Source organism: Fukomys damarensis, unplaced genomic scaffold (genome assembly GCF_012274545.1).
Source record: "Fukomys damarensis isolate Sample0158 unplaced genomic scaffold, DMR_v1.0_HiC HiC_scaffold_38, whole genome shotgun sequence".
NCBI lineage: Eukaryota > Metazoa > Chordata > Mammalia > Rodentia > Bathyergidae > Fukomys > Fukomys damarensis.
In genome coordinates this window covers 33,015,906-33,040,474 of record NW_022900950.1, presented here as the reverse complement: position 1 = coordinate 33,040,474, position 24,569 = coordinate 33,015,906, and the positions used below count along the sequence as shown (strand labels likewise).

At 47.4% G+C, this 24,569-nt stretch overlaps 2 protein-coding genes across 10 annotated transcripts in view; one reads left to right on the top strand and one right to left on the bottom strand.

Annotated features, from left to right (window-relative positions):
* Positions 1–9,922, top strand: part of Slc7a1 (solute carrier family 7 member 1) — a 74,243-nt gene extending 64,321 nt beyond the window's left edge. For all 6 annotated transcript variants that reach the window (XM_010623858.3, XM_033759916.1, XM_010623857.3 and 3 more), the window contains 5 exons: positions 445–547; positions 2,158–2,375; positions 2,637–2,803; positions 3,326–3,434; positions 4,932–9,922. In XM_010623858.3, coding sequence (XP_010622160.1) covers positions 445–547; positions 2,158–2,375; positions 2,637–2,803; positions 3,326–3,434; positions 4,932–5,035 — 701 coding nt within the window. In that variant the 3' untranslated portion in view covers positions 5,036–9,922. The remainder of the gene's footprint in view (positions 1–444; positions 548–2,157; positions 2,376–2,636; positions 2,804–3,325; positions 3,435–4,931) is intronic.
* Positions 9,923–15,348: 5,426 nt separating this feature from the next.
* Mtus2 (microtubule associated scaffold protein 2) overlaps positions 15,349–24,569 on the bottom strand; it is a 665,483-nt gene continuing 656,262 nt past the window's right edge. For all 4 annotated transcript variants that reach the window (XM_033759933.1, XM_010623851.2, XM_033759934.1 and 1 more), the window contains 4 exons: positions 22,048–22,146; positions 20,780–20,899; positions 17,882–17,979; positions 15,349–16,088 (listed from right to left, as the gene is read on the bottom strand). In XM_033759933.1, the coding sequence (XP_033615824.1) occupies positions 15,875–16,088; positions 17,882–17,979; positions 20,780–20,899; positions 22,048–22,146 (531 nt within the window). In that variant the 3' untranslated portion in view covers positions 15,349–15,874. The remainder of the gene's footprint in view (positions 16,089–17,881; positions 17,980–20,779; positions 20,900–22,047; positions 22,147–24,569) is intronic.

Here is a 24,569-nt window from a genome sequence, read left to right as displayed (position 1 = left end):
GGGTGGGTGGGTGGATGGATGGATGGATGGGTGGGTGGATGGATTGGTAGGTAGATGTATAATTGAGTGGATAGAGAATAGATGGGTGAGTAGATCCTGGATCTTCTGTGCACTGGTTGTTTAACTTGAAATAAGTATCCTGTCCTGTTTGGACTTAATTCCTTCATCTATAGTGTAGGTATGGTTTGCAGAGTTTGAGGATCAAAAAAAGATAAAAGTATTTTTATAAAAATATTTATTATTATTACTGTCTGTTGAAGATTGTGCATGTGTTTTAACCCAAAATTTGTCATCCCTGAAAGAAGTGTTTTTCCATGGAAAGGTTTGTGGTTGGACTGGGAGTAAATAGCATCCCTCGCATGCCCTGGGTCAAAGCTAGTCAGTGGTCCTGACTGTTGATGTGTGTAGAGGACTGCTCATTTATCCTGATGTCTCTCTTCCCAGCTGTGATGGCCTTCCTCTTTGACCTGAAGGACTTGGTAGACCTCATGTCCATTGGCACTCTCCTGGCTTACTCTTTGGTGGCTGCCTGTGTATTGGTCTTAAGGTATGTATAGATTTCCTGGGCTCCATGACAGACATGAGTATACAACGGTCACTGTGTAACTTTTACATTGGTGCTAGTTTAATTGTAAGCTCCCAAGGAGAGGATGGGATGTGGTGATTGAGAAGCTGGTTGGGAGGATGTACTAGAAGAGTCAAGGGTCACTCCAACCTCCCTGTAACATGCCCTTATACTTCCAGCTAGCTGTCTCAACTCCGCTGTTGTGTCTGAGTCCTAGGATCACAATTTTTGAAGGCTTCGGGTAACTGAATTGCTGTGGCTGAACCAGAGGGGGTTAGGGGCTGACCTTTTAAAAATTGGGAGACCAAAACCTATGTAATTAGATCAGTGTTACGCTTCTGTAGCTGGTTTCTCTGTAGATGGGGGAATGAATCCTGGTACATGATGCAGAATGGCCTAGGTGATGTTTATGGACACTTTACAGGTTTTGGCTGTTTCTGTTTTGAAACAATGAGCAGCTTCTGGCCCTGGACTTGGTGTTTTGGTATTCTCATCTACTCCAGGACCCCTCTCAAAGCGTGTGCCTAGACTCTGGTTATTCTTTGCTCTGGAGAAAAGTCTCCATTTGAAGGATAGTCTGAAATTAGCATTTGTTGTGTTGGTCACCCAACAAGAGCTTTCTTATTTTTTTTTCTTGACGATTTTTTTTGTGTGTGTGCTTTCGAGGCCACTGGTTCCATTTCTGCTGTATTCAGTGCCTACTTTAAGTAAATTCCAGGCTGAGCCTAAGCCATAGCTTTGTAGAATCAGTGAAACTAGTGGGTTCCTTATCTCTCCTCAGGCTCAACACTATAATGTTCTCTGAGGTCTCCCCACTTTCTTAACTGACCAAGTCATGTTTGCACAAGTGAATCAGTGCAAAAATGGTTAACTGTCTCTATGCTCACTCTTCAAGTTGATTTTTTGCAAAATAATTCAGAAAGCATTTTGTTTTTCAGAGGTAGTGGAGAAGATTGGTACTCTGTTCATTTTGGGTGGAAAGATAAGGCATCTCATTTAAAGCAGATGCTTTACTTGCCGGCAGCTTATGTCTTGGAAATAATGCCACAGGCTACATCCTTCACCAAGCTCCAGAGTGACTTACTCCAAGCCACTTGGAGTTTTAGACTAAATTGATCCAATTAAGTCACACACACAAAAAAATATCTCAAATCCATCAGCCTATGGACACAATTCTCTGGCTCTCTGCAGCAAATAGGATGCCATTATTATTGCTTTCTATTTCTGGCCTTTCATTTAGCTCACTGTGACTATGGTTTTGTGAGAAGTGGCCTAATATCTTAATATCCAAAGGTTACTGTTGCTTCACAGAGTAAGGAGAAATCCTCTCAGGACATTGCACTGGGCTGCTTTACAGTGGAGCTCATGTTCCACCCAGAACAGAAACATCAAGTGAAGGTATTGTCCAGAAGTAGGAAGGAGAATCCAGTTATTTCCTCCTCCACCTCTGCATTGCTAGAGAATGCACCCTTCAACTGCCTCTTTCCTGTTTTATGCCTTGTGTCCCAGGCAGTTTTCCTCTGAAGTCTTGCTAAGAACTTACATTGGTGCGTGTCTTTTTGCTAATGCGAGCTTAATTCATTTCCCTACAGGTATCAGCCAGAGCAGCCTAACCTGGTATACCAGATGGCCAGAACAACTGATGAGCTAGATCAAGTCGACCAGAATGAGCTGGTGAGCACCAGCGATTCCCAGACAGGCTTTTTACCAAAAGCAGAGAAGTTGTCTTTGAAAAGCATACTCACCCCTAAAAATACAGAGCCTTCCAAATTATCTGGATTCATTGTGAACATTGCAGCCAGCCTCATAGGTAAGAGGTTGATCTTTCCGTGTTAAGGGTTTGGGGTCTTGCTGTTGGCATTACCGGTTCTCTTGTCAGTGGGCATGGAAGTGGAGTGTGGAATGCTGCTAGAGGTGAGTGTTTTATTAACTTGGCTGTGACTGTGAGAGTAGTTTTGCTGTCCTAATTGTAGTTAGTACCACACTCTGGACAGGTTTTGGGGAGAACCAAGGATACCTGTGGGGACTAGAGAAATGTAGTTTGGACTACTATCTCATTTCTCCCCCTTAGCTATTTTTATCATCATTATATGCATCGTGGCCGTGGTTGGAAGAGAGGCGCTGGGCAAAGGGGAGCTGTGGGCAATCCTTGTGGTCACGGGATTGACCCTTCTCAGTGCAGTGGTCATGGGAATCATCTGGAGGCAGCCCGAAAGCAAGACCAAGCTTTCATTTAAGGTGAGTATCTTGGCCTATAGCGCCTGTGGGAAGCTCCTGGTAGGCCACAGACCTGGCCCTCCTGCTGGGAGCCGACCCTGCATGGGTGCCACTGAGCCTTCTTAATAGCCCATCTCAGGGCATATGGCATGGAGTGCTGCCAGCCCAGAGGGTCCTGCTGAGCAGGGCCCTGACTCTGGCAGGCCAGGATGGGCCCTTCTCTTCCCCTGGCTCTCAGGGGATGGGTGCACCTTGTCCACAGGTGCATGACATATCACTTACAAGCCTTGGGGATGACCAGGCTTCTGTATTTTTAGGTTATATGAATACTAAAATAATTCATCCTTAGAGATAAAAAGGAAACCCCTCTTCTAGTTCTTCCTTTAGCAGGAGAATAATAAGAGAGGAAAATTAGAATGGAACTTTGACAATTGGTAGCCGAGAACCAGAGTCCCACTTGATTTGCATGAGTTTGGGAGTGTGGGTATTTAAGTCGGGTTTGCCAGCCTTTGTCAGATCTGATGCCCCCTTCTGTCTCTGCAGGTACCCTTCTTGCCAGTGCTCCCCATCCTGAGCATTTTTGTGAACGTGTATCTCATGATGCAGCTAGACCAGGGCACGTGGGTCCGGTTCGCAGTCTGGATGCTGACAGGTATGTTGGGTCATCGGTTTCACTGCAGCGAACACATTCAGTATTCTTGTTTCTCTTGCCTCCACCCCCACCCCTGGTCTTCTGAGGCTGTGCAGGGGCTGCTCCTCTGTTTTCCCTACTACTTGACTGCATGCTTACTGTCATAGAGTCTCCCTTGTTCCAGATTTCATAGCACAAGGAAAACTACATCAAACTCCCTAGTAGATTGTGGGTCTTCCTCCCTTTTCATCTTAATAGCTCATTGCCCAAACTAGTTATCTCATCAGGCCAAGCTTGAGAAAAAGACCATGAATACCATCAATAAGGCACTCATTTCTCCAGTTGGGAAAGTGGAGGCTATGCTTCCCTCCACCTGCCCAGCAACTGATACGTGGGCTGTAGGCACCAGACTCCCATGGCTTCTCTGTAGAAAGACAGAATTTTGAACCTGGGGAAGGAATGGCCAGGGCTTCTGAAGGGATAGCAGCTGTCGCTTCTGATAGTAGATGACCAGGGATGGGTATGGTGTATGGGGGCTGCACCCTAGTCTGAGGGCCAGCTGCTTGGGTGCTGGTAAGCATCTCTGTACCATCTGTGTCCTTCCCCTTACTGTCTTAGCTCTTGTGCTGATGCCATAGGGACTTGCCTTTACCTTTGCCCCTGAGGGCCGTCCTAGCCAAGATCCTCAGCCAAGGGTTCAGATGCTATGGGGCTGATAGCTGCTGCCTCTTGGCCCCCTGAGGCTCATGAGAGGTACTTTTTCTCAAGGGCTACACTGCTGTATAGTCCCAGGACTGGTCCTCGTTCTCAGCAAAGTGCAGTCCATGTCTGATTAAATAGACTTGCTCACAGCTCACACGGCCACTTCTTGGTGTAGTGGACACCCCTTCCCACCATTCCCATACAAGTCCTTATATTCTAGAGCATGCGGTCACTTCCTTGGCTCCTGCTGCCCATGGCCATCCAATGTCAGCTATACAGGGCACCCCTGACTATCTGCTCATGCTTCCTCAGTGGGTAGTTAGAAGCACAGGTTCCCGGCTCCACTACAGATCTTTAAAGTCCTGAATACTGGAACAGAGCAGTGGATTCTTGTGTTAAGTACATATCTGGGCATTAAATGTTTCCTGCAACATGACTATCACTTATTTAGAAAAATTAGGGCCCATGCAGACTGTCCAAGCAGAGAGCCTAGGGACTTCTGGTACCCACTGAACATCCGACCTTGCTAGGGAGCAGCGACCTTGCTAGGGAGCAGCATGATTTTATTTCTCTTCAGCCCTCCGGGGTGGACAGGTGTTAAGCCAAAGGGCCAGTGTCCTTCGTGGCCTCAACCTGGCTGCTTTGGAAGGCCACCAAAAGTAGAAGCAACACTGTTGCCTTGGCTGAACTTTGAATAGCCATATTTCTACAGCTGTGGAAAGCAGCCCCGGTAGCCCTCTGTGGATCTGAGTCCAATCTCCTATACGGGTTGCACTGCCTGCTCTCCTCATGCCTCTTCTCTTTATTGGCCTGCAGGCTTCAGCATCTACTTTGGCTATGGGTTGTGGCACAGTGAGGAGGCATCCCTGGCTGCTGACCAGGCAAGGACTACTGATGGCCATTTGGACCAGTGCAAATGACCTGCAGCTCTGCCCACCGGAGGTGGCAGCAGCCCCAAGGGATGGCTGGAGAGGACAGGAAGGTACCTCCCTCTCTCTACTGATGCAACAGAAACCACGCATATCTGTGACACCTCCACTGCCACCAAAGGTGCAAGCAGCTGAACTGCAGCCTTAGCCACAGCCAGTGTGCCTGGCTGGCCCTGGTCCTGCAGCCAGGCCCTGGTCACCTCTGACAGCTCTCTGGCCCAGGGCATCTGGCTGTGTCTGGTCACGTGTCTCCTCATTTCCCTCTGAACAAAGAAATAAACCCCTCCCCTCATCAGCTCAACCTTGCTGCTGCACCCCTGGGCAGAAGGGAGATCCCTTGTCTCCTTCCTTGGAAACAGACCTCCCTTCCTGGACTGCTCTGGTATTGCAAATGTACAGACCCCAGACCTTTAGCAGTCATCTTCCCCTTCATCCCTGAACAGCTGGCCATAGATCCAAGATGAACAGAACCCCAGCTATGCCATACCCAGAGCCACTCCTGCCCTCTGAGTTGCTTCCAGATGGGTTGTTAGGATGGGGCCTCTCCCCATCATCTCCCCTCCAAGCAGGGCTTTGCTCTGACACGGTGATAGGTGGATAGCATTCCGTAGCATAGCAGCAGGGTTGAGGGCAGGTGATTTGTCTTCTCATGGAAGAGGGGAGGATCTTGTGGGAGCAGGAGCATGAAGGTGGGGGAGGGCTGACTGCTCACATGAGCTTGCATAAACTGGGGGCACTCTCTAGTCCTCTTGCCTCCAGGACTAGGACAATTCCTGCTGCTTTTGTGTCTGTCACCACTGCCTGTGTATTCTGAGTAACTGGAACACGAGTCTGTGTTTCTGTGGGACTGGTCTCAAGTTGGCAGAGCTGAAAACTCTGTTTTCCTTGGGTCTTTGCCATTCATTGAGTTGCATGGGTCTTGGAAGATTCTCAGGACAGGTGGCAGCTCAGTGTGAGATCACGATGTTTCTGGGCCCTGATATGGTCTTTGTGGCCTCTTACATGTAATGAAATTGAATCCTCCTGCTAGTTGCCATGAATCACTCCAGGTTAAATTGGGGTTTAACATTAACTTGAAAAGTGGCCAAGTAATTAGGGTGTGTTTAGGGTGTGTGGCCCACGCGGGAGATGACTTGTGGCCCTCTTGCTAGCCCTCTCAGGTGTCTGTCTTCCAAGTGCTGTGGCTTTGTGTAAACTGGTAGGATTCTGTATAGGACTCGCACCTCGTGCCTCCATAGGCCTGGGATCTGTGGGTCTAGCTGGGATGCCAGTGTCCCTCTGTGGCTCCCTGTGTACACGTTGCACCCCACCTGCTTTCCTGTAGTTTGGGCGCAGCCCACAGCCAACACTATGTCATACACTCCTTGTAGATTGAAGCCATGGCATAGGACAAAATGGTTTGGAAGGGGTGAGGGAGATAGCATTTCAGATGTCATGGGGAGGAAAGTGCTGCTTCTGAAGCCTGGCTTTCCATTTCGTCCCCGCCTAACCTTTGATACAGTTAGCACTGTGGCACTTGCCTTCTTCCCTCTGCTGCAGAAGGTTCCTGGAGAGAAGTACACAAATTAGTGAAAGTGGGCTGGGGATAGAGATCAGTGGCAGGCAAGGTTCTGGGTCTCACCCCCAGTGCCAGCAAATAAATGAGTCAAACAACCTAGAGGTCTGGGCAGCCAGGAGAGGGGGGCCACATGGCCAAGAGCTGGGTCTTTGTACCAGACCTGGACCAACTCTCTGGAAGCTGTATTCTAAAGATCATCTGTATTTCAGAAGTAGTACCATAAGCCGCCCCACCACCACACGCCCTGCCAAGCCTGGGTTTCCAAAGAAAGGTATTTAAATTTATGTAGATTGGTGCTGTAAAATATTTTGATAAATATTAACTTATTTTGTTGGGGTTTTAGTTATCTGTTGTCTTCTTACAGCCTGCTAGCTATTTGTTTGCCTGATTTTTTGTTGTTGTTATTTTTCTATGCAGACAAAGAAAATATAAGGGAAAGAGGGTGTCCCGTGAGGTCTGTAGTGGAGATTTTTGTTTTTTCTTCACTTTAATTTTTTCTGGCTAAAATTTCTGTACAAGACAGCACCCAGTAATCTATCTACACTTGACATTCAGTTAGCAACCTGCATTGTTCCAGAAAGTTGAAATAACAAATTTTGAGTTTATCCCTCCATGGACCCTATGGTGTAGACATTCTGGTGGGAGATCCCTCCTCCTCTCCCTCTCACACAGGCGCGGGTAGGGGGAGTGTGGTATTCTTGCATCCTCCCTCGTTGGCAGACTGACTTCCTGGTCAGGAAAGGTGACTTCTGTGAATGGTTCATCAGTCTCTGTGATTTCCTTAAGAACCAGCAGGTGCTGTGTCCAGAGCCTTCCCATCTGTGTACTGGGACAGTGATATATTGGGCTGAGCCTCGCGAATTCAATAGATTTTCTTATTGCAACCCTCACTGTTTCTCCCGAAGTAAAAACACAAACAGCTTCCCTCCCCTAAACCTCCAAAGTGACCAATAGTTTTACATCTCTTAAACTTCTGCCCAAATAAGAGTATCATTCTGAGTTGCATGGCTGGGACAGTGTTTTCCTACAGTCAGAATTTACACTCTAAAGACACACACATCCTGCAGGAATATAGTGTCCACTTTCATTCTGCTCCAGCCCCAAAGAGTCACATTAGACATTTTTAATTTGTAAGCATCTTTCCTGTCTCTGGGCTCAAATTCATGAAGAGCCCTGTCCCCCAGGAGCTCTGCTGAAAAGTGGGGGTGAAGGGCACCTCCAGGGCAGCAGTAGGGCCCCCGTAGGTTGGGACCTCTCCATGGGGAGGGAACTGTCTTGGGAGATGTGGGGCCTCTTTACACACACACACACATGCACACGCACCTTAAGCTGGCCCTTGTAGGTCAGATTTAGTCTTTAGAACCAAGAGGAAAGAATGGTACACTTTCTTTTCTGGGCTGATTCAGAAAGACTGCTAAATATATAGTTAGGATTGCCAGATTTTTCCCCAGTTTGGGTTTTACTTTTGTAATAGCAAAAACTCTTCCCATTGAATCGCCTATCTCTGTCTGGCAGTCAGCCACCTGGTCCTGTTTGCTGATCTGTTGGTTCAGGCACCCGCCCACCTGTGATGTGGTGGCCAGAAGTGACTGGAGGGGTGCCAGGCTTCTCCCCCCGCCCTTCATACCCAAGGCACTGGCACACTCCCCACCAGCAGTGCACCCATGGAGCTAACGTGCCCCCCCACCTGTCCACTGTGTCTGCTGGGCTTCATCCATGTGGCAGGTGAGACAGGTGGGAATCCCTGCTTTGTCCCCTTGCGCCTGTCCCCAAGCAAGCTGTAATCCCAGCCAGTGTGGGCTCTTGCCTGACGTGGGGTGAGGCTTAGAGACAGCTGTGAGGACTAGGTAAGAAGTGGGGTCTCTGGGGTGTGGGGACACACCCTATAGATGCCTCACCCAGACTTGGAGGCAAGGGCAGGGGCACTGACAAATGTGCAAATTTCAGTGCTAGAGAAAACCGGCCTGGCTACATGCCAGGGCCCATTTGCCTGACTTGAATGCCCCTTGTTCGCACAGACACTTATTTCTTTATAAGAGCTGATGGTTCTGTTGGCACCCAAGAGCCAGTGCCACAGAGACAGACAGTGAGGGACCTAGGGGCCAGGGTGCTTGTTCCTCTCTATGGAGGTGTGCCTGGGCCCACACTGTGGTGGGTTCCTGAGCTGCCAGTACAAGGGAGTCTGGGAAAAGGGTGCGTGGCACTGTGTGTGGAATTGTTACAGAGTGCAAGCTCAAAAGGAACTGAGTATGTGTTATGTGTAATTGTTTTGTGTAATTTAAACTCTACCTGTTTGCCATCATAAGAGTATTCTGGGTAAGGCTCCCACGGGAGAGCAAAATGTACATTTTGTCAGACTTTTATGGGACCATGAAGTGCTTTATTGAGGCAGTGGTGCAAGATGCGACACTCCAGATAGCATCGTGGTTATGACGCCTAATGGATTTTTAGGGCAAAAAATGCCACCTCGCTTTCATCTTCATCACTAATCCAGAGCTGTTTTGTGCCCATTGCTTGATCAAACCACAGGCTCTCTTCCCAGAGGGACCTGGTGCAGTCAAGGTCCTCGCAGTTACCAAACAGCCCTCGCAGTCATCCTGTATGTGTCAGCTGCACAACTCCGGGAGAGGAAGAACGGTACCAACGGATGTTCTCAGGGTATCAGCACCTCCAGCAGGGTCAGGAAGCAGGGCTGGGAGATGCGTTCAGACTTTGTTAACTTGTTAACAAGGCTTATGATTTCGTGTTTCTTGACAAATTTTCTAAGTTTGGGACTTATTTTCCCAAGTGAGAAGTTAATATATATTTAAGTTTCCTGCTTCAGTTGTGCCTTTCCGTGTCAATGGGTTAAAGGATCACGAAGGGTCATGTAATGAGGGTTGGTTTATTATCAAACCTGGATAGCTGTGGCTTCTCCAGTACCTTTTTTCTTCTACTGAATATGGAGCCATTATTAAAAGAGTTAAGTGTTTTTTATTATGTAAATTGTATGATATTTTTTGGTTGTTTGATGTTCTATTTTTCTAATAGTTTTCTTATAGTTTCTTATAATGTGATACTAGATTTAGATTCTGATGCTAATGGCAAATCATGTTGGTCTCTACTGGGCCCCTCCATTTATTATGTTTTATTTTTATTTTAAGGACTAGTGCAGGTGTTATCCATCACCTTTAAAAAATGTGAAACTGCTCTGTTTTCCCTTTTCGCTGACCACACTGTAAACTGACAACTTCCTACTATACTTTATGTTGTAAAATCAAACTATTTTGTGGTACATTATCTCATGCTTCTGCAAATTCTAATAAATTCTCTCTATGGCTTCCGTGTGTACTGTGTAATCTCAGGAATTCTGTTCTTGGCTGGATCCCAAGCCTGCCCTGCCACAAAAGGCTCCGCGTCTTCCAGCTTTCCCTCACCTTGTGGCTTTACCCATAGGGCTTTGCGTTCTTGCAGCCATTGGCAGAAATCCTCGCCCCAACTACTTGGACCTTGACCGAGGAATCCCTGAGACCCTCATGTTGGGCCTTGTGCTGCTGTCTCCTCCCCGCTCCCACCTTGTGTGCAGGCCTGCCTAGATCAAGGGCCCCAGTGGTCACCAACCATTGTGCATGTACCGGTGGATTTGGGTCTCAGCTGGCCCCCCTCACTCACTGGTACCCATTGCACCATTTGTTAGAGGAAACAGGTTGTGTGCAGCGAGCAGAGGCTTGAACGCAAGGATTGTAGCTATCCTAACAATTGTTGTATCTCACTTCCTCAGCTCCCTGGAGCAAAGCAGTTTTTGCACAGGAGACAGATTCAATGAGGTGACCTTAATTCCCCAAAATGGAGAGCCATAAGCCATAGGGACTATCCTGGGAGACCTGTTGCCCGGAAGATAAGGTTTAACCTTTGAATTTCCTTGCCTGATGGATAGCATTGGAGGCAGACACCCAGGGGGTGAGACAGAGAAGGGCAGCCAGCTGCTGTCTTCCTGGCATCCAGCATGTTTATGATGAGGAATATGTGCCAATAATCTGAACAAGATCACACTGCACACATCTCTTGTTCTCTAGCCGCTTTGGAACCAGACCCTAATGTGTAGGTGGCATAGAAACAAGCCTGCTCAGTGTGTGTGGGGAACAAGGGCATCCCATCCCCAGTGCCATTATCAACAGACACAGCTTAGAGGGAGATGAGAACCAGAGTCTATCCTTTATCTTACAGAACGGACTGGCTTCACAAATAATCCCAGTATCCATGCATTCTGGAATTGGAAAATAGGCATGAGGCATGTCACATTCCTGGTTGTCCTCTTGTGTCCTGTAAGAAGGTGACCTCTGGTTTTTGAATCAGACTTGGGCCAAGTGCAAGGTGAAACCCTGGTTCCCACAGCACTACACTGCCATCTAGTGGCTGACCTGGGGAGCTGTGTGGACTACTTGAAGTGCACATTTTTAGCAGTGTCTTAGAAAAACACTGATGGGGCTCCTCCAATCCCTGTGGGGTGATTCCAGTCTGGAGGCCCGAGGAAATATCTCTGAAGCAAGCCTTCTCACACCATGTGGTTATGAAACGTTCCTGGTGAATCAAAGGCTGCCCTCAAACAGCTCAGCATGCAAGGTAACAAGAATCCTTGGGAACTATAGCCAGGGAAACTGTCCTGGCCTTTAAAATCCATCAGCCACCACTCAGACCTGCATTGGGAGAGGTGGGACAACTGCAGATAAGCCTGTCAGTCCCTGCTCAAGTTAAATTTTACTAAATTAAGCCTGTCCACCAAGCTGGAACTGCAACCATTAAAAAAAAAAAAAAAGAAAGCAAGAACAAAGGCTTCAGGAGTAAAGCAGGCAGCGCCTCTGCTCACAAAATGAACAGCCCCAGTAAGCTCTTTGGCATCTCAATGAGGCCAAACACATAATCCCAGGCACAGTACTGAGTGGGGAAGAAGGCAGGAGCTGGGCTTGGGGCAACTTTACCAGCGATGCTTTTAAACTCTTCTGGGTAATGGGACAATACTATTCTACCAGCACAGTGGGGAGGTGGAGGAACACAGCCCATTCACACCCTGCCATGTACAAAGAGGGAATCCACTAGGTGGGCACAGCAGCTGTGCAGTAGAGCTTGCTCCGCTGCCTGTGGTGTGGGTGCCCAAGAGAAAAGAAGGCAGGGGCTGTAGGAGGGGAGGTCCCCACACACAGGTGCTTAATGCTGCAGAGCCTTCCTGCCCTGCTGGCACTGGAGACACTTTCAGATGCAAATGAAGGCATCTCTTGCTGAGATGAGAATGAACAGTTTGGCATTCTGAAACCCCATTGTTTTTATGAGGTTTGGGGCTAGAGGTTTGAGAGAAGCAAATCAACTTTTAAAAAATATTTAACAAACATAATTTAAGTGAATTAACTCCCAGTCTTTACAACTAGAACAGCTTGCCAGTCTTTGGTGGTGGTGGTGTTTGTGCCCATTTAAACATTTGATGGAGTCACTGATGTGGGCAAGATCACCTTCTGGCCATCACAGATGAGAAGCCAGGGCATCACTCAGTCATTGCTTGATGCCCATGCAGTGACGCAACACCAACTTTGAGAATGACTCCAGCTCCACCCTAGCACTCTTTCTACCATACAGGAGAGCTGGTCTTGCCAAGGCTCCTTGGTGCAGAGAAGGTGACAAGTGAGTCAGTTTCAAAGGTCTTCTGTGCCTCTTGCAAATCACCAGTGGAAGAGAGCAATGTTCTCCACAGACAGGAGAGCTGGCACTAACCTTATTTCCTGCATGTGCCAGGTGATGAGTCACCACTTGGTTCCTTTGCTAAGTGGAGGTGCTGACATCTGTCTCTGTACTTACTGCACAGGGTGGTGATAGGGACAGTAGCTACCATGGAAAAACTAATACATTGGGGCACATTGACAGATAAAAGCATTTGTCAATGTTGTAACTATCAATAACCTGGATGATTGGGGGGAAAGACCATGGGGTGTCCCTCATGAGGTCAGCAAGTGACATGGAGGTATGCTCTACACAGTGACTGTTCAGCCATTGCTCCTGAGAGAATTGCCAACATTACCTAAACTAGCTACCATTCTCATGCCCTACAAAGCCACCACAAGGAACTGCAAACCCAGGCATCTCCCTTGTGAATCCACCTGTGGGACACTCTGAGGCCACACAGCCCAAACTGAAGGCTGGCGGGATGAGGGTGACTTTCAGGCTGAAATGAGAGAACAGGTATCCCAGCTACATTTGGGGTGTGGGAGAGACTCTCAGATTGCGAGTACCGCTCAGGTGTAGGTGAACACTACACCTGGAGGGCTATGATAGGACAAACAGAAACAGGTAGGTAAATCAAACTCTCTGGGGTCGAGAGCCTAGGTCTGAATTTGAAATAAATAGTGAAGCATTTTATTTAATTTTTTGTGTCCTCTTTCTAACTGACTCCAGCCTACCCCAGCTGGGCTGAGCAGAGCCTCTAGGGAGTGCCGAATTCTCCAGTCTCAAGGGGTAGATGTAAGGACCTTGGATCTGTTAAGTTTGCAGATAGAGGGATCTCTAGTCTTCTCTCAGTGACAATCTGCTGACCCTGCATCTAAGTGCACAGAAGAGGAACCCAGCCCAAGAAACACCTCCTTTATCTCCCTGCCTGGGATGCCCAGTCTGACAGGGACAATTCTCCAGTTACATAAGGTGGATATCACAGAAAGTCCCTCAAGTTCATTTTAATAGGTTTCAGAGTTCAACACAAATATGCAACACAGAAACTGGAGGGGCAGAAAAGGAACGTTGTGAACCCATTCCATTAATCCCAGGGAGTGCCAGCCCCCCAACCCCACCCATCCTGACATCCAGCCAGAGCCTTGGCCCAGCCTGTGGCAAGCAGAGGTGGGGACCGGCCAGCGTAGGTCTCCCTAGGGCACAAAGACACTGGTGATGTTTGCTGGGTCTGTCTGAAGCAGGCAGGAGGCTGCAGCATTTATATATGATACAGTGCGCCAGCCTGAGACACAGGTGGACTTCTACATTGAGAGAGGTCCAAATGCTAATGGTGAGAGGTGGAAGTATTGAGGAGGAGGTACAGCAGCTACCATCACCTGTGAGTCAGGAGCAGTAATGGCTCAGATGGGGAGCCATACATGATGGGTGTTCATGATGAAAATAACAAAGCCAGGGCCACATGGAAATTAGCTCAAGTGCCCAAGGTCAGGGTCATTTAGGGCAAGGCTCTAGTCCACCTAATGAGGGATTACTTAGTTCTAATGTCACTACAACTTTGACTGCAACAGCCTAACACACTGTACCACATTCTAATATCACACTGAAATCTGTATTGCTGTGTAACTGCATTTAGCAGGCACGGTTATAGAAGTGGTCCTAATTTGGAGAGCTAAGCTACAACCAAACTTGTGTTTTCAGGCTATACCTTCTAGAAGAATAAATTATTGTGTATTCAGTCATGTGGCCTGATCTACTCTAACAGAATGCCCAACTCATTATCACAGTATCATGCAGAGCCACTAAAAGAAAAATAATTGTTTCTTCAATGTGTATCTATGATGTATGACTTCAGAATGGGCAAGACCCTTGGAGGTTTGCTAGAAATGAGGTGTATCTGAGGCCAGGAAGCTCAACTTGGAGTCACATGAGGTACACAGACCACATCTGCCTCTGTGTTGCCACACTTGTGACTTTAGACAAGCCAGCCCCTTCCATGGGCCATTTCTTCAGGCTCCATGGTTCTTGCCTTGGACATGCTCAAAGATGGGCCTAGGCTGGGATGGATTTCAGAGGTCTTAGGGAGAAAAGTGCAGGGGTCTTTGTCACATACAGGAAACAAAGACAACATTATCATCATCCCATTGACTGTTAAAACTACTTCTTTTGTGTAACATGCTCCTAGTCTTCCACAGCACTACATAAATACCTTTTACATTCTAATTCTACCATTTCAGAGACAAATGGCAGTCCAGTAGCTGTAACAGCTGGCTGGCTGCTCCACTGGCTCTTTTGTTTAGGAGAACCTTCTGGGGCTAAGATGTTCCTTGATCATCCAGCAGAAAGTACAGCTGAGTTTCTGAGAGGTTGTATGATGACCTAGCACCTTTCAGAACTGGTCTCCCAGGATAGAAAGGTTAGTTTTCTGGAAGTCCCTGCCAAAACCCCTGAGCCATCTCCATATGCAATGGTGGGGTTGATTTGTACAACAGAATTGAAAGGGAGTTGCCTATGAAATACGGGTCTGAGGATCACACTTCAATGAGTTGACCATGTACAGCATTATATCAGAGCAACCAAATGGAATAATGGCAGATACTAACGCTGTACCTGGTCAAATATGTACTTTACTAGCAGTTTCCCTTCGTGAGGATAGGATGTATGGTCTTGGTCACCTCCAAAGCTATCCTCATCTTCACTGCAAAAGGTCATGCTTGTCTATGTTTTCCCAAGAGTACAATAATACCTCAGTGACTGATTCTGAGATGACATTTAGGAAAAAAGCAAGGCTGTGTTTACATGGTTACAGATGAGTCGCTATCATGAGTAACATCAGAAAAACTGCTCAACCCCTGAGGATTTCCCAGTTCTATCCTTTATCCACTCATGGCAGGAGGATCCGTAATTAAAACTTTCGAATGGAATGATAGTGACCTCACATCATGTCGACTAAGAAGCTGATTGTTCCAAAGGCGGTTACCATTCACAAATCGCTGGTGTTTGTGTTAAACAGAGTACCACTTGGTGGCAGGTTGAAAGGCGCTTCTCTGTATCTGGATTTTTTTTTTCCTTTTTCTATTTTGGGTAGAAATATTCCTGGGAAGCTAGATAGAAATGCATTTTCATTTCCCAATAATTCTTAGGCACAAGTTAGAAAACTGCTGATCTTCACTAAAATATGTCAGCACATCACATTATAAAAAATGCAATTCAGAACTGCCACATGTGTATATACGTATATCTAAATATACACACATATCGGTGCAGTATGCGATGATTATTCAATGTATATTCAAAACTGAGCTATTTGTAACTAACATGAAATGCTGCAGTGAAAGTTCATCACTCAAGAACGATTGGAGTTGTTTTTCTTTTGGCTCTATGGTAAAACGTTTCTGCACATCAGACTACTGTTTACAGCTTCCTAAGTGCCAGTACCAGGTCAGTCTACACAGGGGTCAGAAGAGGACGCAGTATGCAGCTACTGAGCATGCACGCAGGGAGGCCGGCCGGCACCTGCCAGCACCTGGCCAGCACTCCTGAGGTGGACAGAAGCCGGAGCGCCCGCAGGATACGTGGTGACGTCATCTGGGCGTGGTGCTGACTCTGGCTGGAGAGGAGGGCCCGGAGGAGGAGCCTCGGTAAACCGGGGAGGTGGGGGAGAGTTTGCTCGGGCTCGTGGGGTCCCCCGTTTGAAGCTTCCAAAGCAGCTCTTCGTTGGTTCTGCTCAATCTCTTCTTCTCCTGGGTTTCTTTTTCCACGTATTCCTGTAGATTAGCGTTTTCCTCTGACAGCTGTCTGCATGGAGAAGAATAACAAGTAGTCAAGCAGCAGGCACGCACGCCTAATGACACTTAACTTGAGATCAGGCCCACAGGTGCATGGTGAGGGAGAGGTAGCCACTTCCTGCATGCAGAACAGGGCCAGTCTACCCCGGGGACCAAGAACTCCGGTGAAACATCATCTCCGGACTGCTGACATGTCCATTGCCAGAGCCTGTCTGCCTACCCCAAATCCGCTCATAGGTCCTCTGCCAGGTCAGAGGCCGTTCGGTGATAGAGCAAAGTCCAGAGGCTGGAGAGGAAAGGGGGAGTAGGCAGTGGTGTGGGGGTACCACCAGCATCCTCAGGGGACCAGGAACCACATGGTGTTGGTACCATGGTACAGGAAAGTGGTGGCCAGCAGGCAGCTGGGGATGCCTTCCCTTGGCCTCCTGCCTAAGCACATGCCTCTGTGACAGCAGGTGTCTGTCCTGATATAGAAGCTGGTCTGTACATCTGGCTGCTTGCTGGATCCTGAGCCCGAGAGGTCAGGACCAAGGCTCTGCATATTGACTTTCTAGCAGCCAACATGGTACCTGGCACATAAAAGATGCACGGTTAATGTTTCCTGATAAAGGATCAGAATGAAAAACCAGTGCTTTTTGTGCCATCTTCTGACATAAAGTCTGAATTCCTAGCTTTGTTGCATATTTTTTGAAATAACAGCACCTTTAAGGAACTGTCAAGAATAAGTACCTATACATTTTACAGCTGTGCAGGCTGAGGCCCAGAAAAGGTTTCTGAGACAAAGGCAGCACTGACAAGAGAACCTTGAAGACTCCCAGGGTCCAGTGCTACTCAGGCACTCTCTCCTATTCTTAGACTGTGCCTGCAGGGAGACTGGTGAGAATGTCACTCCCAGCCCAGGGTCTGGGGACCCATGGAGCAAGGATGGTGGGATCTTCTGTCCCTATCTGTGTGCCTCTGAGGTGGGAACAAAGTGTCAGCACTGGGGCCTCACTTGTGGAGGCAATAGTTCTATGCATGTGTCTGCAGGAGCATGCATGTGAGTGCATGCGTGTGTAAGCCTGAAAGTTTGAAGGCATGTGAGAGTAGGCATGAGTGGCTGTGAATGTAAGCATGCCTGAGTGTGTGTGCATGTGTGTGGGTGAATGTGTGCACATAAGCATGTCTTGCTTGGGTGTGTATGCACACAGGATGACACACTGCACTCGCTACAGCTGCACCCAGGAGCCCAGTGCAGTAGAGAGGGCCAGTGCTTAAGCTCAGGGTGCACCGCTGTGGCTCAGAGCTTGTGGATATAATAACCTCTAGCTGGCAGAGGAAGTGGAAAGAACATCTTACCCAACTCTGAGCTGTAGGAGGGAAGAGCACACACTCTTCCTCAGAAATCAGGGCTCCCAGAGCAGATCCTGCAGGGACAGGCAGGATCAAGATGGAAATAGCAGGTTTCTGACAGTCTGGTGGTATCACCTAATGGTGACTCGCTTTGGGAACATCCCACTGCTGCTCTTCTTCTAATCTCTTTCAGAAATATATCCCTGAACCCCCTAGTGCTGTTGGAAGCCCTGCAGGCTCTTTTGCTGACCATATTCATTCCTGGGGATGGTACTGCTGTGCACCCCATGAGTAGACTTGGTGGTCACAGCTGTGTACTTCTGTTCTGGGTTTGGGAGAAGCTGAAGGACTGTGGGGAAGCCTTTCAGCTCAGAGTAAGGCAAACTGGACCAAGGACAAGAGAAAGCTCAAGGGCAAGGCTACTTCCAGGGTGACACATATTCTGTAAGCCCAGAGGCCAGGCCCACCTACCTGGTGACAACTGTGTTCTGGTCAATCCTTGCTTTAAGGTCTTCATTCTGCTGCTGGAGGACTTGGATCTTTTCTTCCAGGATAATGTTCTTTTCAGCCTATAAAGCAGATGGTTTATAGAAGTTCTCAGCAAGGTCATAGGGTAGGCAGTACATCAGCGCCCTCGGCTTCTGGGCTTTAAAGGATTATCAAGAAAAGTATTTTGCAAACTGCAGTTTGCAGTGTACTCTTGGGTTGTAAAGATAGGTTGGAGGAATGTGACCAGTATTTCTTTTTTAAAAGAAAATAGAATAGAAAATGCTAGGATATACTGTAAAAATAAAGTGAGCCCTGCTATATTCACTTTGGATATATATTTTTATTTCATTTGTTGTGTGTGAATGTGTTTGCATTGAGTCCCTGTGTAGATGCTGTATATGTATATAATATATTGTCAGCAATAAGCCACAGATAACACGAGGACGTGGTCTGGCCTGCAGATCCTGAGGTTTTTCCCCAAAGTGTCAATCACACTGAATCAGTGACTCTGACCAGGCTTGCACACACTATTTCATTCACAGTCTCCTGAATAAATGGAGCCATAAAATATAAATAATGTGGGCACATCCTATGGGCAGCCAGGAACACAAACTCAAAGATCAGCTTGGCACATGATGAGAAAATTCCGCCATCCTATGGTTGTTATTTCCCCCACAATTTATGCCATTTTTCCCTATCTGTGTCCCCCTAGGGCCTGAGGCCTAGCTGAAGTGCAGTTCCATTCTAAGATGCATTTAGAAATAAATTATGTATGAAAGACTGTGACACTTTCACTGTTCACGCAGTTAATCTTCAAGGAAAACTGCCACTTACCCATGATTAGGGGTTGAGAATTGAAGCCACAGGGATGGCCTCTATCCCTGATCTTTAGCAAGGCACCCCACCTGGCCCTTGTCTTTGTTCCCAGGAAATGGGAAATGAGCAAATAGTTTCATTTGCCTGGAAAGGCAGGGAGGAGAAGTCACACATGCCTGTGGTAAAACCAAAATAAGCCTAAAAATAGCCTGATAAGCCCACGGGCACATGAGGGGCCCAATGCAGACAGTCTGACCAGAAGGAGGAGGATGGCCAGTGGCTGTAAAGTTCCCACAGTAGGCAGAGTATGAGGCAAGGTCAAGAGGGGACAGGTTCTTCTGTGCGTCTCCTGTGAGCTCTAGCAGGTGGCTGGAAATTTGGGGCTGCTGGCACGTGTCAGGTCATACACATCACTCAGGATGCTGGTAACAGGTACAGTGCAGTCCAGTCTGTCTGCTGCCTGCTAAGCACTCCTGCAGTTAGAGATGTCTGCAAAAGGCGATGTTGCTAAGCGGAGAGGGGGCTTTAGAACCAAATACAACAGGTGCTTCTGGATCAGCTTCTGGTTTAAAAAAGCCAGCTGCAAAGGACATTCCAGAGACAAACGGGGAACTTTAAAAAATGAGACCTCAAATGACAAGTTAGAGATTTGTTAACTGAAAGAAAGTAGGCTACACTGTACAGAGCAATAACATGTGTGCACACGTGCATTGCACATGTGTGTGTCACCAAGAAGTAGCCCTGGAAGTGTTAACAGTAGTAGGAATGTGATTTAATTTTCCTAGTTTTGTTTACCTTATTTTATAATTTTCTATTATTTCCTTTATAATAGCAAATGTTTATTTTATTATTATTTTAAAATTTATTTATTTATTTATTTATGCTATCAGGAATTGAACTCAGGGTCTCGAGTTTGCCAGGCAGGCACTGTGCTGCTGAGCTATATTCCCAGACCACAAATATTTATTTTAAAAATACCACTAATAAAGAAAAAAATACAAATCTATCTCGACCATTGGTCAACTTGCATTGAAGGAGGGCATGCATCTCATGAAGGAAGGCATCTTTGTTCCTCACTTTTTTTTGTTTTTTTTGGTATGGGGGAATCAAACTCAGGACCTTGCACTTGCAAGGCAGGTAGCTACACCACTGAGCTAAATCCTCAACCCTGTTCTTCCTTTGAACATCATTCTTGGACTCTAGACTGAGCCTGAGCCTTAAGCCTCATGGTAGGGAGAGAAATCCTCAGTGCTCTTTTGTTAGGGGAGCCCTTGGCTCATTCCACAGGAGCCCTGCTTAGGGGGCTGAGGTGAGCAGTTGGTCAGAACAAGGACTTTGTTATAAGCTGCATGTTTGAGTCCCTCCAAAATGGGTATGTTGAAACCTTAGTCTCAGGTGACGGTATTAACAAGTAGGGCCCCTAGGAAGTGACTATATCTTCATGACTTTTATTTTATTTTATTTTTTGGTACCGGGGATCGAACTATGGTCCTTGCGCTTGCGAGGCAGGCCACCAAACCGCTGAGCTAAATCCCCGGTGTCTTCATGACTTTTAAAAGGGGCCCCAGAAAGCTCTCCTGACCCTCCCTCCATGGGAGGATTTGGAATACTTGTCCACCTATTATCTATGGGTGAAATAATTGTCGCCCTTCTCAGCCTCCATCTTGTATCTGTAAAATGGCTCATTTAGTACACTTTCTACACCTACTGCCCTGTGAACTGTTGAAAAGAATGAAAACTCTGACAAGGCCTGGCACCCATTAATGATGCATGCTGTTTCACCACATATCCTCTCAGGGAGCGGGAGGACGATCTTTCCTCAGGAAACCAGAGTGAGGAAAGGAGGCAGGCAATCAAGGGAGGAGCTCAGAGTCAACAAAAGGAGGCCGCCTCTGAGATTCCTCATCAGAACTCCCACCTCCTGAGGGAAGCCGTTAGGCTTAGCCATCGTGAGCAAATCAGGGAAGAGGTATGCCTCACTGAGCACTGTCAATGGTGATGGCATCAATGCCGGCAGCAGGAAAATCACAGGGGCTACTCTCCTGAGCAAGCGGACCAACTCACCAGCTTTTCCAGTTCAATAATCTTCTTTTCCTGCTGGTGTATTTGCTGATTCTTCATCTCTAGCACCTGCTTCAAACTCTTCATGTCTTCCTCCAAGTGCTGATAAGGAGCCAGTGCGACCTACAGGGGCAGAGAGTAACCAACTATTGCCAAGGTTCCCAGCAAAACCAACAATGACCCAATGTTAAGAATCTAGCTAAATCTGGCCTTCTGCTACCAGCTACTCAGCCCCAGTGAGACAAAGAATGCTCACCAAAGCCTTGAGAAGGTGCCCTGCTAGTTTACCACTGAAGCCCCCTATAAATCCAACTCCAGGATGGGGAGTAGGGAATAAGGCATAGCCATGGTTCCCTGTAAAGTCTAGAAGCGAGCCTGCCAGTCTGTCCCAAGAAGGGAGTTCATGAAGTCCAGAGAGGAAACCCGACATTAGCTTTTAACATTCTTCCTGATGATGTGATTCACCAGGAAGCTGGGGTCTCATAGGTTCCCTCACCTCCTGCCAGCCCATGAGAGGCCTTGCTCCCATGCATATGAAAAGAGCAACCTAGCTTCAAAAGCAGAAAGTCACTGAAAAAAGGCATATTAGAATAGTGTTGATAGATATAATCCATTAAAACAGATAACCTTAAAACAGATAACTTTTTTTTTTTTTTTTTGGTACCAGGGATTAAACTCAGGACCTTGCGCTTATAAGGCAGGCAGTAGAACCGCTAAGCTAACTCCCTGGCAGAACTAAATTCCTGGCTCCATTAAATTTCGATGTAAAATAAACAACATCATAATTTATTTTTAGCGAAAGTATTTAAATAGGAGATACTTATCTTCAAATCTGTCTTTCTGTAATTCAAATTTAATGGGGTGTTGTGTATTTTATCTGGAAATGCTAAATTAAAGGGAAGGCGTTTTCGTAGTTTTTCTGAAGAAGTTCGCCTTGCCCGACTAGTCTCCCGTGCCAGCCTAAAGGGCTGATGGGAGGACAGTATCAAGGGGTGACCATGGCCAAGATGACAAGTTCCTAGACTCTACATGTCATGGGAACCCAGGGAGCACATGTGGGAGGCATGGTGGGATGTGGTAAAAGGACCAGGCTGATGGTCTGTATCCGGGGAGAAGTGCCGAGAGACAGTCCTAAACACCCTGGGCAGGTTGTGGCCAGCAATCACTTTTCAGCAGGTCAGCATGAAAGCCTTGTTCCTGCATGGGACTGAGAAGGAGGAGGAGGAGGCCAGGGACCTTACAGTGCAGGGAGCCTCGAAAGATGTGACTACCTCCAGCTGCTCTTCTGTGTTTTTCCTCAAAGCCTCCTCAAAGCGCCGGGCTCGGTCCCGCAGAGACTGGCTCTGGAAGGTCAGTGTGTCCACCTGGTCCTGCAAGTAATGACACAAGATGTCCAGACGGGGCCACTACAGAAGGACACCGTGAGCTGTGAAGCTAGAGCAGGAGGACCCGCCACCTCACACTGGGGCTCTTTAGCGGTGCTCAACGAAGCACCTGGGTCTCCACAGAGGGGTGGAGGGAGCCCCACATCCACATGATGGAGTGAGGTGTCACTGGCTGACCCTTCTTGGTGCCTTGAGCAGAAAAGACACAAAAACATAAATGAATTCTGAGGCTTGTGGATAGAGGACATGTAACATCTGCTTTCCAGCTGCAGACAGTCTGTAGAGAGAAGTACCAGAAGGCAGCCAGTCCTGATTTTCAAAGTAACACAGTTCCTCTACCACAAAAAAGAATTGCTCTCAGTCATAAAGCTTAAGCCAGAAGGCTTCATATCAGCCTGTACTTCTTTCTCTAAGACCCCTGCTATCAGCAGCACCAAAGCAAATGAGTCAATGATCAGTCAAATCTTGCCAATTTGCCTGCTTTGCATTCTGGGAAACCCACAGCCTCTCCCTCCTACTTCTCCTTCTTCTGGACAAGAGCCTCTCCATTGGCTCCTTCCTGGCCTCCTACGCAGATACTGCATGATTGGTCTTTGGCCCACAGAAAACAATCAGGCTCTTTCTAATGTGCAAACATAACCCTGTCTTTCTGCTACCTATATGACACCTCCAAGTACCCTCGGGGTCACCTGAGTATGGTCTTCACCATAGTGAGAAAGCTGATCTAGGTTCACAAATCTCAAATCTCAGCTTCCCATTAGTGGTGCCCTCTTCTGCGAGCTCACTCTCATTCCTGTTCATTTCCAGTCCCCAGTAAACCCTCCTGGTTTCAGAGCTGGCTAGCATTTTCCTGATATGAGCTACCACAAAAGCTGAGCCACCCAGTCTTGTCCACTGTGTTTAGACCCTCCCCACTAGACAGACACCTCTGGCCGCCAGCATACTCCACAAGGGAGCAGCTCTCTGTATGTTGAAGGATTCAGGGTCCCTTCTGAGGACTTGCTGAGCCCCTCCCTCACTGCCATGACACAGCTCCGAAGCCCCACTCAACCTCAGCCCTGGCTCTCATTACCACAGTGAACAGAGAACCCTGGGCAGTGGCTTTATCTTGATGCCTAAGGAAAGCCTCAGTCCTGTGCCTATCACTCTGAGCATCCAAAGTCCCCCACCCTTGCCACTCTATGTCTCTTATATTAAAACACAGGGGCTAGAGAGTCCTGTGAACTCTTCTGCCTTGTCCCACCAGACAGTAGAAGCAGGGCATTGTTGATTTTGCAACTCTGCACAGCATCGCTGTGATGCCTAAAGGGCCGCTTCTCTGCTTTCCTCATTCACTGGGCAGAGGCTCCTGATTTGCAAAACTCCTGGGGCAGGTTCCTTTTCCTAATTCTTCTTTTTCTTTTTCTCCCAGTTACTTCTATTTCATTTTTAGGAAATAAAAGTCCCCATAGTGCCATTCAATGCAAATGTTGGTATATTGGAGCAATAGAGTTGTCAGTGGGAGTTTATGTGCACAGGAATCTAGAAATCATGGCCCAGGGCAGCCCCACTAGGCCTGACTCAAGTCCACAGCACTCTGCAGTTACCTTCTACAATCGAGCTATAAAAATGCCTGTGTCACTACCTGGCTCCTGCACCTTATCTCCTGAGTGTTGTTCAAGGAAATGTGTCTTTGAAACCCCTGTCCCACCATTAAAAAGCAAAGCAACAAAAATCTCATCAGGCAGTTACTACCCAGGATGGCTCTAAAATACCAAGCTGGGGTTTCTTGCCTTGTTTGCCATTATTCAAAACAAACCCACGGGGACAGAATGGTGCTGCCATAGTCATACAGGGCAGATTGTTTTTCAGCTTCACTGCTATTTAACGTCAGGCTAAGGGACACAAAGACCCAGCTGATGGCCAGACCTGGTATAGGCCACTCAGAAATCAACAAATAGCAGGTAATAATAATGATAATCATAAATATAACAATTCTTATAGCTATTGTAATAACAATGGCAGTCACTTAGACTTACTAGCACTTTCCATAAACCAATCCAGGGCTATTAACTTCAACTGCCTGCCCCTCCCTCCCCCACCTCTCTTGGGATTGAACCCAGGTGTGCTCTACCACTGAGCTAAAGCCCAAGCCCTTTTTATTTTTAATTTTGAGACAGGGTCTCACTAAGTTGCTAGGCTGGGCTCAAACTTGTGATCTTTCTGCCTCAGTCTCCCAAGTGGCTAGGATTACAGTCATGTGCCACCCCACCCCAGTGCTATTTAGTTTTGACACTTTCGTTCTCTTAATCAGCTCTTCCTTGAGAAGAGTACTGTTATCACTCCCATTTTAAGGGTGAGTAAACTAAGGTTTATAGAGCCTATCTAACTGTCCAAGATCTCAGAGCTAGAAGGAGCAGGCACAGCAT